This window comes from Haliotis rufescens, unplaced genomic scaffold (genome assembly GCF_023055435.1).
Source record: "Haliotis rufescens isolate VD_foot unplaced genomic scaffold, xgHalRufe1.0.p SCAF_11, whole genome shotgun sequence".
NCBI lineage: Eukaryota > Metazoa > Mollusca > Gastropoda > Lepetellida > Haliotidae > Haliotis > Haliotis rufescens.
In genome coordinates this window covers 41787310-41803092 of record NW_025963791.1, presented here as the reverse complement: position 1 = coordinate 41803092, position 15783 = coordinate 41787310, and the positions used below count along the sequence as shown (strand labels likewise).

The following is a 15783-nucleotide window of genomic DNA, read 5'->3' as shown; positions in this document are numbered from 1 at the left end:
ATTAGCCTTTAGACCTCTGTACACACAGGGCAAATATTAGCCTTTAGACCTCTGTACACTTAGGGCAAATATTAGCCTTCAGACCTCTGTACACACAGGGCAAAGATTAGCCTTTAGACCTCTGTGCACACAGGGCAAATATTAGCCTTTAGACCTCTGTACACACAGGGCAAAGATTAGCCTTTAGACCTCTGTACACACAGGGCAAATATTAGCCTTCAGACCTCTGTACACACAGGGCAAAGATTAGCCTTTAGACCTCTGTGCACACAGGGCAAATATTAGCCTTGAAACCTCTGTACACACAGGGCAAATATTAGCCTTTAGACCTCTGTACACACAGGGCAATTATTAGCCTTTAGACCTCTGTACACACAGGGCAAAGATTAGCCTTTAGACCTCTGTACACTTAGGGCAAATATTAGCCTTCAGACCTCTGTACACACAGGGCAAATATTAGCCTTTAGACCTCTGTGCACACAGGGCAAATATTAGCCTTTAGACCTCTGTACACACAGGGCAATTATTAGCCTTTAGACCTCTGTACACACAGGGCAAATATTAGCCTTTAGACCTCTGTGCACACAGGGCAAATATTAGCCTTTAGACCTCTGTACACTCAGGGCAAAGATTAGCCTTTAGACCTCTGTACACACAGGGCAAAGATTAGCCTTAAGACCTCTGTACACACAGGGCAAATATTAGCCTTTAGACCTCTGTACACACAGGGCAAAGATTAGCTTTTAGACCTCTGTACACACCGGGCAAATATTAGCCTTTAGACCTCTGTACACACGGCAAATATTAGCCTTTAGACCTCTGTACACACAGGGCAAAGATTAGCCTTTAGACCTCTGTGTTCACAGGGCAAATATTAGCCTTTAGACCTCTGTGTTCACAGGGCAAATATTAGCCTTTAGACCTCTGTACACACAGGGCAAAGATTAGCCTTGAGACCTCTGTACACACAGGGCAAAGATTTGCCTTTAGACCTCTGTACACAGAGGCAAATATTAGCCTTTAGACCTCTGTACACACAGGGAAATGATCAGCCTTGAGACCTCTGTACACTCAGGGCAAAGATTAGCCTTCAGGAGCCTCCTTGAAAGTCAGTTTCTGACATTCTGAAGTTGTACAGCAATGCTCCAAATGATTTAAGCCAGTTGGTATTATTCTCATTTATTCATTCTCAGTGGGTATTTCAATTTCCTCTTTTGGGTAACCAATAATGTTGAACTTGTCTCCCTTGGGTCAAGTTTGTTGACTGTTTTTAATCCAATCAGATTTCTTTAACATGATTCTTCTTAATTGCTGTCACTATGCATATTACGTACATAAATATTCTGTTTTTTCTTTACACAATTTGCATCACATTGTTTAGCTCTGACTTGTTAGGTAGTCTTAAAGAGGGGAACACACTTCAAGCTCACAACAGTAATGTATGTGTGCAGAGTTTTAGTAGGGAAGATGACAACCGTCAGCATTACCTCCCTTTTTTGTGGAAAAATCACGTGACAACTTCTAACATCAGAATGTTACCTTGACAACTTATAGAGATGTTATACTTTAAAATAACGAGGGAATTCTTTAATTTCAAATATGTGTTCATGTGTGACCCTGTATTAATGTGTGACCATGTGTGTTGCAGTCTTCTGATGTACTACTACTGGGCGGTGTCTCAGGGCTACAAGAAGATGGAACAGCTGCTCAAGGAACAACTCAAGATGGTGAGGGAAACCTGGACATCTTGTCCTCGTGCATCATAGTGCTCTGTAGTGTTCCATAGTGCTCCAGTCATTGATATTATGCCGGGGTAAGACAGGGCTTCATCAACCATGTCGCCGAGTCTGGACACCCAATCCATGTAGTCTCTGACAATCCGCAGTGGCTGCTTTGGATCTATTCTAATCCGGAGTCCTCACATGGGTGTTCCCTGATACGTTGTGCTTTGAATTGCACTCTGCTTCGAAGTGCTCTGTGCTTCAGAGTGCTGTCTGCTTCTGAGTGCTGTCTGCTTCAGAGCGCTCTGTGCTTCTGAGTGCTGTCTGCTTCTGAGTGCTGTCTGCTTCAGAGCGCTCTGCGCTTCAGAGTGGTCTGTGCTTAGGAGTGCTCTGTGCTTCTGATGGCTCTGTGCTTCTAATGGCTCTGTGCTTCAAAGTGCTTTGTGCTTCAAAGTGCTTTGTGCTTTTAGGTGTCTCTTGGAGAATTCCAGGACAGTCGTGATCCACATGTTCCATGCCGAGCCACAGGATCAGATGGTCATGATTGACCACATGTTGGTGTGCTCCAGATCCAGGCACATGGTTGGCCTAGTGGTCTAAGTTGCTAAAAACTCTTTGTCATGGCGTAGGTTTGAATCCTTGTTTCAGCACATCATGATCTCAGTACATCATCATTGTTATGTTCTAATCAGATCAAGCCATGACCGGTGTGGCAAGACCATTCGTGTTATGTTTTTTTAAAGATGTCACCTATCAAGTAAATATGTCTTTTTTATTTTAGGAGGGCCGTGATCGTCAATTCCTGCTGACTCGTGTAAATGAAGTTATACAGAGGGGGGAACTTGGAACAGCAGTAACCGGATAACAGATATACATGTGCGCTTACTTTTACCACCCTTGCTCAACTGCTGATCTACACCTGCCTTGTTTTCAACGGCTGATATTGGAGATGTTCCACTGTTCCCTGGTTCTGGATCTGTTACAAGTGCCTTTATACACAGCTGGTTTCAAACCTGGTACTCGTCAATATACCCGGTGTTATGATGATGCCTGTATCACATATATCTTGATGACTGTAGAAATGGGATATATTGCATTAATATTGGCAGAATTCATAACTGACCTAATTAGAGGTCAAGCAAGTATTACCTGATGAACTACGAATGTGATTACCAGCCTGGAAGAAAACCTGCAATGACGTCTTCCAAAGGTTGTTATATAATAATCCATATATATAATGTGGATCATTCGTTACTAACTCGTGTTATTCTGTGTTATTATTAGTGACTCGTGCCCCTCTCATGGCCATTTTTGCGACTGGGTTCCGTCTAAGTACAGAACATTCATCAATAGGGGGACAAGTCCTCTTGCAGGTTATTGAAAAGGGCATGTGGTGATGAATGAATATGGACATGTCATCACACTTCGTTTCATGCAAGACCGTGTTCATAATATCTGCAGTTAATTAACCCAAGCAGCAATGGAGGTAGTGTGTGGAGAAAGATCATCTCCCTGCTCCTGGATGACATGTATGTGATCAAGATGGCTGCTGATGGTGGACAATAAATGTACACACAGCAGCATGGCATACATGCCTTGTATCACCATACGGGGGACAGGCTGACCCTGCAGTGTTCTACATGTACTCACAGCATCATGGCATACATGCCTTGTATCACCACACGGGGGACAGGCTGACCCTGCAGTGTTCTACATGTACAGATATGGTCGAGCTGGTTGTGGACGTACTTCAATGCAATATCTGCACAATTATTGTTGCGTTGCTGTGAGGAATTGGTTGTGCTGCCGTGATCCTCATTATTCCTCTGCAATAGGAATTATTAAGGGAGATAGTATTCCTTTCATGGCTGATCAAATAGCTACACACAACCAAGTTGTTGAGAGACTTAAGCAACTGTAGGTTTGTTTTGACTCAACTGTAAAGCTTTCATGGGAAACAATACAAGTTTATCACATTGGAAAACAGTGCAAAGTATAGAGAATGGTAATAATCGGACCACAATATTATTTCAGTGCTATATAAAGTTATGTTTGAAGATTAATATTGCTTTTCTATGATGGTGATAGTGGATCTAAGTACACGAATAGTTATATAATAATATGTTATGCATTTCCACTGTATCATGTTACAGCAAAAGTCCACAGACAGGATTTACTAGTTGTGGGATTTATGGCAACCCCATGTATGTATGTGTGTGTGTAAGTAATGAAGCTACTGTACATCTGTGACATGGAGAATCTCTCCCAAGTGTCTTTTGATATCAAATATAGCTACATGAGTCGATAAAAGTTAACTCTGAGGCTTGGTGATATATTTGATATCAAAAGACACTAGGGTGAGATTCTATTTATCATCCAACATCATTCTTCCAACTTTTTCAGTTTGTAGACAGTAATAAAACAGTGTCTAAAAAAAGTACTAAGTGTAAAAAGTACTGCCAACAGCTTCAGGAGCAGAGCCATTAGTGATGTCATTTGATTGTGACATCATGGTATACAATGACGTCACAATGATCTGCAAAGCATTGTGATGTAGGGCTGGGACGAGTCCAAATTTTCTACCAGGGTAATATCCCCCCCTATTACCGGACCCTACCCAGGTACCCACTGTAGGTCTCAAGAGATACAAAATATATTGGTAGTCCTGTGGGTACCCGGGTACCCGAGTTAACCGTCCCAGCCCTATTGTGATGCAATTCCATAGCAGTGATATCTACAATGTAGATATCGCTTGATCTCACCCAAGTGATATCTCCTATGGGAGCCAGTTATACTGATTGTAACCGACACGTACATGACAATCCTATTTAGCTTATTACATACACAAGATTATCAACAAATAAGTGGTTACATTCTATTGCAATATTCACTCCTGATGTAAATAATGTTTTCAATGTAAATATTGCTATTACTTGGCACTACATGCTCTGCTCCCAAATAGAGCAGCCACACCACAGTGAGGCTGAACGTGGGGGGTAATTACATCTGGGCACACACGATGAGCACCAATGCTAATCCTTGGTGTGTCACAGAGGACAAATCAAGTTATATGTATGTTAGCTCTCACAATGCCAGTGTGTTAGACAGAACGTTTCTTTTTAAACAGATTTTACTGTTTTGCTCCTATAGTCCAGACATTTGTGTTTCCGAGATGCTAGGGAAGACAAGATCTTTCCAGTTGATTGGAAATCAGTTACACGGAAAATGTAAATATAAAGTACATGGCCTCAGATTTTGTCTGGATTTTGTTTTATTGATGCCTGTTGATTATCGGTCTTGTTCATTTTTTCTAAAAATTGCTCTGGAAAACATGCATATAGTTTTAACAAATTACAGTAAAAACAGAAACTAAAAACAGTCTTTCCTTCCTTTGTAGAATTAAATGTTTAAAAAAATAAATATAAAATTAAAATTTTAAAAATATATATTAGTCAGACCTTTTATTAAAGCTTAATCTCAGGACCACGTTTTGTGAATCACTTCCACCATTGGTGTTGCCTTCAAGATTCTCTACAGCCCAATCAAAGTCTTTTCTTCTTGAGGGATATTACCGGTACACGTGGCCTTGGCTGGTATATGTACGGACAGTGTTGTTGGATTGGGCCTCCATTCCTGTTGTGTTCAATGATGATTTACTAGGTTGAACATTTCCACAGCACTGTACAGACTGTCGGTGGATGGCACCACCGTCTCGATCCTGCTGACTAACATACAGTATTCAGCTATTGATGCTCAAATTCATACATATAAGTTTATCTTTTGTACATTTGCATGTGTATATTTTGTATAGCAAAGCTATCTGTGAAATATTTTATTTAGAGAAATTGTGTTCAGAAGAATCTATATTTGTTATTTTGTTAATATAATGTTGATTTTATGAATAAAGAACTTATCACCTTCAACACCTGTTGAGTTGTATATATGACGACACCACAGTGACATTTGGACAGAGTCACATAGTGAAGTACTAAAGTACTCACGGAAATGAAAAAAAACTGTTTTTCTCAATTTAAAAATCGACACAAAGTGTTACGTAGCTGTAAATACGAAATAACAAAACAACTCGAAAAGTACTAGTCTGGATTTGCTAGTTTGATCTCAGTGAACAATACAAAATGTACTTTACAGGAGGTAATTTGTCATTCAAAAATAAATCTAAGTCCAAATTGACATAGCAGAAACAGACTATAGGCATTATGCACCTGTTCTCACCTGTCGTCAAGGTGTGTCATAGGTCACCTTGATCGACTTACACCTGGTTATGCCCTGTTTCACAATAGTCTGTTTTATTCACATTTTTACACACTTTTACGTGTAAAAAGGCATAAAAACATTTGATACGCTGTATTTGTGCCACGGCCCAATTAGTACTAATTTAGTTTGAATATTTACATATTTTGTATATTAACTGCATTTATTTAAGATCTGAGGTCGAAAAAACAGGGTTTTTTCATTTCCGTGAGTACTTTAGTGGTCATTGATGTGCCGTATCTCTTCACCCCCAGTCCCTAATACATTAATGATGAAAGCTGTACGTGTTGGTGGCTTGAATTATTCCTCGTAGTTTCTTCAAATTCACGATATGTCTATTATTCAGGCAATTCATTTGTTTTTTCAAATTACTGGGTTTTTCATGCTTCATGATTTTGCTGGCAGGATTGTCAGTTATGATGTCTGAGACTGATTTCTGTATCAACTGGCAGCAGATTTAGGAAAAAACTTCTCACTGGGCTACTTTCTACTCGTGGTAGGACGATGCAACGGTGGATCCCGATTTGTTACCTCTCGATACAAGTATTGATCACAGTCGCACACTAAGTAAATATATTGATTCTTACCTTATATGTTTGCTTTAAAAACAGTTACACTAAACACTAATTGGTAGTGAAAACGTAAATATTTTCATCCATTGCGCCATTCTTGACACTGCAAAATGTTAATCGTCAGTATGCCAGGTATTTGGCCACCCTGTCTATGAAAAAGATGGCTTACGCACCACAGATAAGCGCACATGCAAGTGTTGGATCGTATCCTGGTCCGTATCGGATGGCCAAGTGGATGTATCATCCCAGCCCTACTTTCTACAGTGAGCTCAAATTATTTTTTGTCATTAAGGCAGACATTTTGTTTCTTTTAAAAAAATTGAGCAACCGGTTTCTTAGAGCGAGTGAGTGAGTTTGATTTAACACTGCTTTTTCTATACAAAGTACTTTACAATGCCCCCTAAGATCAGTGTAACATTGGAGGCAAAGTATCTGTATATTGTCTGGATTAAAATAGATTTCCAGTTCAACAAATAATGCCTCATTTATTTTGGGATGGATGGGCTGGTGAGATTACGGGGTCATGAAAAATGCCAAAGCGAAAGGGGGAGTGAGGTTGATCACGAAAAATTTATCACAATAATATAGAGACGACCATGGACAAAATGGCTCTATTTGTTCAAATGTGAACATTATTTTGTATAAATAACAGTTTGCTGTGGATTCAGTGTGTGTGAGTAAGAGGGGGGTGCTCATGAAAGAAATAGGGGGTGTCGACAAAATATATGGTCCAAAAGCCAATTTCCCCTAATTTCCCCAGTAAATCAGGGTTTCCTGAGGCTGGACATACAGTTTACACTGTGACAAGGCCGACATGAAACCCAGTAGTGATCAGTAAATCAGGGTTTCCTGAGGTCAGACATACGGTTTACACTGTGACGAGGCAGACATGAAACCCAGTAGTGATCAGTAAATCAGGGTTTCCTGAGGTCAGACATATGGTTTACACTGTGACGAGGCAGACATGAAACCCAGTAGTGATCAGTAAATCAGGGTTTCCTGAGGTCAGACATACGGTTTACACAGTGACGAGGCAGACATGAAACCCAGTAGTGATCAGTAAATCAGGGTTTCCTGAGGTCAGACATACGGTTTACACTGTGACGAGGCAGACATGAAACCCAGTAGTGATCAGTAAATCAGGGTTTCCTGAGGTCAGACATACGGTTTACACTGTGACGAGGCAGACATGAAACCCAGTAGTGATCAGTAAATCAGGGTTTCCTGAGGTCAGACATACGGTTTACACTGTGACGAGGCCGACATGAAACCCAGTAGTGGTCAGTAAATCAGGGTTTCCTGAGGTGAGACATATGGTTTACACTGTGACGAGGCAGACATGAAACCCAGTAGTGATCAGTAACTCAGTGTTTCCTGAGATCAGACATACGGTTTACACTGTGACGAGGCAGACATGAAACCCAGTAGTGATCAGTAACTCAGGGTTTCCTGAGGTCAGACATACGGTTTACACTGTGACAAGGCCGACATGAAACCCAGTAGTGATCAGTAAATCAGGGTTTTCTGAGGTCAGACATACGGTTTACACTGTGACGAGGCAGACATGAAACCCAGTAGTGATCAGTAACTCAGGGTTTCCTGAGGTGAGACATATGGTTTACACTGTGACGAGGCAGACATGAAACCCAGTAGTGATCAGTAACTCAGGGTTTCCTGAGGTCAGACATACGGTTTACACTGTGACGAGGCAGACATGAAACCCAGTAGTGATCAGTAAATCAGGGTTTCCTGAGGTCAGACATACGGTTTACACTGTGACGAGGCAGAAATGAAACCCAGTAGTGATCTGTAAATCAGGGTTTCCTGAGGTCAGACATACGGTTTACACTGTGACGAGGCTGACATGAAACCCAGTAGTGATCAGTAAATCAGGGTTTCCTGAGGTCAGACATATGGTTTACACTGTGACGAGGCAGACATGAAACCCAGTAGTGATCAGTAAATCAGGGTTTCCTGAGGTCAGACATACGGTTTACACTGTGACGAGCTGACATGAAACCCAGTAGTGATCAGTAAATCAGGGTTTCCTGAGGTCAGACATATGGTTTACACTGTGACAAGGACCACATGAAACCCAGTAGTGATCAGTAAATCAGGGTTTCCTGAGGTCAGACATACGGTTTACACTGTGACGAGGCAGACATGAAACCCAGTGTTACAATCACAACAATGAAGAATAGTTGCAGCAGATGGAAAGAGATCATCAAAAAATGTATATTCAATAGATGAACAAAATACATACACACAAACATACAAGGAATCCATTCACCAAGAGAGATTAATTAATTATGAAAATGTTTAAATTCTCTTTTTAAAGTCCTCAATGATATCTTTCCACTGTCCATCTGTCCAGTTGTCTAGCCGCCGCTTGCCTCGGAGATCTGTCTTGACGTTGTGGTGTGATGTGAACACGATATGCTCCCAGGATGGCTTCTTGCATGCTCCTGTTAGAACAGACACCACATGCATGAGTGAGTGAGTGAGTGAGTGAGTTGGGTTTTAAGCCACATTTAGAAATAATCAAGTAATATCACGACGGGGAACACCAGAAATGGCAGTGTTCGAAATACCTGCCTGCCCGACTGTCCGAGACAGGTTGATTTCAACTCGGGCTGCCAGATTTTCAAATCCCCCTACCCGACGGTTGGGTTATATTTCATATGTGACAATATTCTAAATATTTCCCGATGATAATCATTAATTCACATGTAAAGATGAATGATAAAATGTAACCAAAAAGAAACCCTGTTAGCTTATCCTGAGAAACATATGATTATAGTGGGCAGGCAGGTATTGGTCAGGGCTGGCAAGTATTTCAGCTAGCCAGTCCTGTGGTCTGGCTGAAATTTTTGGGAGTTTCATACCCTAGAAATGGGCTTTACACATTGTACCCATGTGGGGCCTTTGGCATGATTCTCAAATGCTTTTATTACTAGGCTACCCCACCGCCCCACCACTTGCATGATACACCACCTGACTTCCCAGTTTTGGACAAGCTTGGAGGAAGGGGAATCCAGGTGCAAAACTCAGATAAGCTTCTCACAACAAAGATTTATTTTCTGATTTGTGATACTCAAAACCTTTGCATCTGTAAGATGCCATGAAGATGTACTTAATGTCATTGCCGTAACTCATCAACATGAGTTGTCACTCTTCTTTTTTATTTAAGAGTTGTCTCCCTTGAATCATCTCAGCCAGCGCCTCATGTAAAAGGGTCACTAAAAGAATACTGCTGTCATTAATACTGTGATGTCACTATAAGAATAATGTTGTCACTGACACTATGACATCACTATAAGAATACTGCTGTCACTAACACTGATGTCACTATAAGAATACTGCTGTCACTAACACTGTGATGTCACTACAAGAATACTGCTGTCACTAATGCTGAGATGTCACTATAAGAATACTGCTGTCACTAACACTGATGTCACTATAAGAATACTGCTGTCACTAACACTGTGATGTCACCACAAGAATACTGCTGTCACTAACCCTGTGACGTCACCACAAGAATACTGCTGTCACTAACACTGTGACGTCACTATAAGAATACTGCTGTCACTAACACTGTGATGTCACTACAAGAATACTGCTGTCACTAACCCTGTGACGTCACCACAAGAATACTGCTGTCACTAACACTGTGACATCACTACAAGAATACTGCTGTCACTAACACTGTGACGTCACCACAAGAATACTGCTGTCACTAACACTGTGACGTCACCACAAGAATACTGCTGTCACTAACACTGTGACATCACTACAAGAATACTGCTGTCACTAACACTGTGACGTCACCACAAGAATACTGCTGTCACTAACACTGTGACGTCACCACAAGAATACTGCTGTCACTAACACTGTGATGTCACTACAAGAATACTGCTGTCACTAACACTGTGACGTCACTACAAGAATACTGCTGTCACTAACACTGTGACGTCACCACAAGAATACTGCTGTCACTAACACTGTGATGTCACTACAAGAATACTGCTGTCACTAACACTGTGTCGTCACCACAAGAAAACTGCTGTCACTAACACTGTGATGTCACTACAAGAATACTGCTGTCACTGACACTATGACGTCACCACAAGAAAACTGCTGTCACTAACACTGTGACGTCACTATAAGAATACTGCTGTGACTAATACTGTGACATCACTATAAGAATACTGCTGTCACTGACACTATGACGTCACCACAAGAATACTGCTGTCACTAATACTTTGATGTCAATCATGATTATCAAATTCTCGCATGACATAGGGATGCAACAGTGAATGACAGTGCTCCTAGTCCACTGGGCCAACCATGCCCAAGATGAGTATATGAAATGCTTCCCGTATGATACTGAAACGAACCTTTGATGTAAGGGCGGTCATCGAAGAGTATATGGCCGTACATCATGGTCTTGTCCTTGGCAATGATTGTCCGGTCCACCCAGGCCGCCCCCAGGTGCTCCTCCACCCACTGGAACTATGGACGAACGACATGACGGACAGTAGCATTGGATATTGTAAACAAAGAAACGTGGTGCTATGATTTGTTTGTTTATTTGTTTGTTGTTTAACGCCGCACTCAGTAATATTCCAGCTATATGACGGCGATCTGTAAATAATCAGGTCTGGACCAGAGAATCAAGTTATTGATATCATGAGCATTGATCTATGCAATTGGGATACGATGACATGCATCAACCAAGTCAGTGAGCCTGACCACCAGATCCTGTGTGTCGCCTCTTACGACAAGCATAGTCGCCTCATACGGCAAGCATGGGTGGCTGAAGACCTATCCTATTCTAACCCTGATCTTCACAGGTCTATCACGGGATAGCAAGTATATTGACCTATAGAATTATAACATTTAGTGATTTTTCATACATTTTCTTTATTCTAGAACATGACAGCTTAACTATTTTCTGTCTGCCTTCCATGCTTTCATGAAGCTTTTACTGTTAGACGACACAGAACGTAACACCAATGTGTATGCGTGAGTTAGAGAACTGCGTGACAGTATTTCAGTCCACTTAGGTGAAACCCAGGAATGTTGGTATGGTTTGTACTGATCAAGGATCATAAACTGAGCCGATCTGGGGTTCAAACTCCCACCAATATATTCTGGTAGGGATACACCTCTGCCGACTGGGCTACCATAGACATCACAACAAGGTGTCCTGTGTTTGAGGCGTAGCACCTAGTCCACACTTAGCTCTAGAGTCTCTGCCATGGTGGGGACAGATGGAGCTCTACGGTAAATGCCAAGGTGGGGACAGATGGAGCTCTATGGTAAATGTCAAGGTGGGGACAGATGGAGCTCTACGGTAAATGCCAAGGTGGGGACAGATCGAGCTTTACAGTAAATGCCATGGTGGGAACAGATCGAGCTCTACGGTAAATGCCATATCGTGGACAGACCAAGCTCTACGGTAAATGTCAAGTTGGGGACAGATCGAGCTCTACGGTAAATGTCATGGTGGGGACAGATCGAGCTCTACGGTAAATGTCAAGGTGGGGACAGATCGAGCTCTACGGTAAATGTCAAGATGGGGACAGATGGAGCTCTAAGGTAAATGCCAAGGTGGGGACAGATCGAGCTTTACAGTAAATGCCATGGTGGGAACAGATCGAGCTCTACGGTAAATGCCATGGTGTGGTCAGATCAAGCTCTACGGTAAATGCCATGGTGGGAACAGATGGAGCTCTACGGTAAATGCCATGGTGGGAACAGATCGAGCTCTACAGTAAATGCCATGGTGGGAACAGATCGAGCTCTACAGTAAATGTCAAGGTGGGGACAGATGGAGCTCCACGGTAAATGCCAACGTGTGGACAGATTGAGCTCCACGGTAAATGCCAAGGTGGGAACAGATCGAGCTCTACGGTAAATGTCAAGGTGGGGACAGATGGAGCTACACGGTAAAGGCCATGGTGGGAACAGATCGAGCTCTACGGTAAATGTCAAGGTGGGGACAGATGGAGCTCCACGGTAAATGCCAAGGTGTGGACAGATTGAGCTCCACGGTAAATGCCAAGGTGGGGACAGATCGAGCTCTAGGGTAAATGCCATGGTGTGGTCAGATGGAGCTCCACGGTAAATGCCATGATGGGGACAGATGGAGCTCTACGGTAAATGCCATGATGGGGACAGATGGAGCTCTACGGTGAATGCCATGGTGTGGACAGATGGAGCTCTATGGTGAATGCCATGTTGGGGACAGATGGAGCTCTACGGTAAATGCCATGGCGTGGACAGATGGAGCTCTATGCTGAATACCATGGTGGGGACAGATGGAGCTCTACGGTAAATGCCATGGCGTGGACAGATGGAGCTCTACGGTAAATGCCATGGCGTGGACAGATGGAGCTCTATGGTGAATGCCATGGCGTGGACAGATGGAGCTCTACGGTAAATGCCATGGCGTGGACAGATGGAGCTCTACGGTAAATGCCATGGTGGGGACTGATGGAGCTCTACAGTAAATGCCATGGCGTGGACAGATGGAGCTCTATGGTAAATGCCATGGTGGGGACTGATGGAGCTCTACGGTAAATGCCATGGTGTGGACAGATGGAGATCTACGTTGAATGCCATGGTGTGGACAGATGGAGCTCTACGCTGAAAGCCAGGGGGAGGACAGATGGAGCTCTACGGTGAATGCCATGGTGTGGACAGATGGAGCTCTATGGTGAATGCCATGTTGGGGACAGATGGAGCTCTACGGTAAATGCCATGGCGTTGACAGATTGAGCTCTATGCTGAATACCATGGTGGGGACAGATGGAGCTCTACGGTAAATGCCATGGCGTGGACAGATGGAGCTCTACGGTAAATGCCATGGCATGGACAGATGGAGCTCTAAGGTGAATGCCATGGTGTGGACAGATTGAGCTCTACAGTGAATGCCATGGCGTGGACAGATGGAGCTCTACGGTAAATGCCATGGCGTGGACAGATGGAGCTCTATGGTAAATGCCATGGCATGGACAGATGGAGCCCTATGGTAAATGCCATGGCGTGGACAGATGGAGCTCTACGGTTAATGCCATGGCGTTGACCGAATGGAGCTCTATGGTGAATGCCATGGAGTGTACAGATGGAGCCCTATGGTAAATGCCATGGCGTTGACAGATGGAGCTCTACGGTAAATGCCATGGCGTGGACAGATGGAGCTCTATGGTAAATGCAATGGTGTGGACAGATGGGGCTCTATGGTAAATGCCATGGCGTGGACAGATGGAGCTCTACGGTAAATGCCATGTCGTGGACAGATGGAGCTCTATGGTAAATGCCATGGCGTGGACAGATGGAGCTCTACGGTAAATGCCATGGACTTAGTGAAAACAGGATTTGTGACAAGGACCCCTTGATCATTTCATTCTCAGTCTCCACAGCAACACTACAACTGATATTGTGAAGACATTGTGCAACACAGGCCTTTCCTGAGGTGAGACTGATAATAGGGCAGTTCCTGGTGACACATTACAGTAAGGATGAACTCACCTTCTCACTCAGACAATATCTGTAGGACGTCAGGGGACTTGTACATATAAACACGTCGACACTGCAATACAAACACACTGACACTGTTATACAGCCAGTCAGGAAAGAGAAGTCTGTTAGAGGGTGTAGATTCATTTCTTCCACTTTATTGAACCATAAATTCCCCAAAATGGTTGGTTAGCCTATCAAATGCCATGGAATCACTTGCAATTTATTTATATTTGAGTTAACCAAAATATAAATCATAACAAGGCTTCTTTGAGAGCTGTGAACATTAATCTCAGACTAAATTATTGTATGCTGTATGTCAAAATGGGATTTTTCACCCATAAGGACCCTTATCTCATGGTTGGTCATAAATATATTTTTCCTTTCAACATACTCCTCCATTTCTGCCATTTCCTTGGCCGCCGCCACGGCCCCCTCTATCTCTGGGAGGTTCAGGAAGAACTTCTCCTCCATGTACACGTCCCTCACTCTGTCCTATAAACACAGACATTTCGTCATATTTATTTATGCTTCAAGTCTATTTTCACAAAGTGAGGGTACATAGGGCTGTTATTTTAGATAAAAAAAAATATTTTAAGGACTTTTTATATATTTTCTTGTCATATGTTAATATTTCCCAAATGATGATGATTTACCATAGACCAGATGTTTCTGAGTGTTTTTTCAGGGTTTTTCCTTCCACCTAGCACCTGTTCGTGATCAGAAGATCGATCGATAAAATGTAAATGTTGTAATGTTTGTGGCTTTATGGATACATTCATAATTATTATGGGCAAAAGTCTTTCATGAATTCTACACATACTGGCAGATCGGACCCTAGTTTGGCATATTGGTCTCTCAGGTAGAACGTGTTTCGGTCGTTCTCTTCAATGAAGGGCAGATCGGGGAATCTCTCCTTGTATCGACGAAGAAAATGGCCCTCGAAGTCAGCAAGAACTTGGTCCAGATCTAGAAGTACTTTCAGTCGAGTCTGGCCACTAGATTGGGCAGAATGACCCTTGAAATTACGTTTAGACATGACAACGAATCGTTTAAGAAATGTAAGACAAAATGAAGTATTTGGCCCGGTTATCAGATTATAGGTTTGTGGAGACTGAGTCAGTCTATTGGCCGCATTTGTAACTTCCAGGAAACGACACGCCCACTTTCTCGCGTGCCCTGACAACGTGGCAAACATGTACTACAGACCAGATTGACATCAGCAGATTACCAACAGTTCATGAAGCGCCTGTGTGTAACGAAGAATGTATTCAGTTCAAATGTAAGAGTCTACACAAAGAGGGATTACAAATTTAAAGCGTCAGCCAGTCAGTATAGTAGTTCCGCGCTCTAATGTTGCGTCCATGCGTGTTTACTAGGTTGATTGTAAAGGTAGGACTGTAACGAACTAAAAACGAAATATGATTGGAAATATAACTCAAATCTGTATGTTTGCTGTTATAAGTTATGTAGAGGAGTTACCACGAAATAGCATTAAAAATAAAACGCACCTTGTTTGTTGTTAAACGTTTATTATTAACTAAATTGCTCTTTTATCGGATGCAACATAAATATGCGATTCAGTAGAATATAGAAGAAAAAACGGGACACATCTGCCAAAGTTTAATAAATATAGTGCAAATCTATTCATAAAGTTAGTATATAGTTAGTAAACGATTGCAAAAGCCTTAAGA

General features: G+C 42.4%; 2 protein-coding genes across 13 annotated transcripts in view; one reads left to right on the top strand and one right to left on the bottom strand.

Annotated features, from left to right (window-relative positions):
• LOC124142276 (transmembrane channel-like protein 7) overlaps positions 1–4064 on the top strand; it is a 78297-nt gene extending 74233 nt beyond the window's left edge. For all 12 annotated transcript variants that reach the window (XM_046510651.2, XM_046510650.2, XM_046510653.2 and 9 more), the window contains 2 exons: positions 1649–1727; positions 2503–4064. In XM_046510651.2, coding sequence (XP_046366607.2) covers positions 1649–1727; positions 2503–2586 — 163 coding nt within the window. In that variant the 3' untranslated portion in view covers positions 2587–4064. The remainder of the gene's footprint in view (positions 1–1648; positions 1728–2502) is intronic.
• A 4705-nt stretch (positions 4065–8769) lies between these two features.
• Positions 8770–15485, bottom strand: LOC124142352 (5'(3')-deoxyribonucleotidase, cytosolic type-like). Its single transcript, XM_046510773.2, has 5 exons — positions 14913–15485; positions 14484–14584; positions 14102–14162; positions 10963–11077; positions 8770–9030 (listed from the first exon to the last, which is right to left on the bottom strand). Exons 1-5 carry the CDS (start codon positions 15285–15287, stop codon positions 8885–8887), a joined length of 798 nt encoding a protein of 265 aa, XP_046366729.2. The 5' UTR covers positions 15288–15485; the 3' UTR covers positions 8770–8884.
• Between the last annotated feature and the right edge of the window lie 298 nt (positions 15486–15783).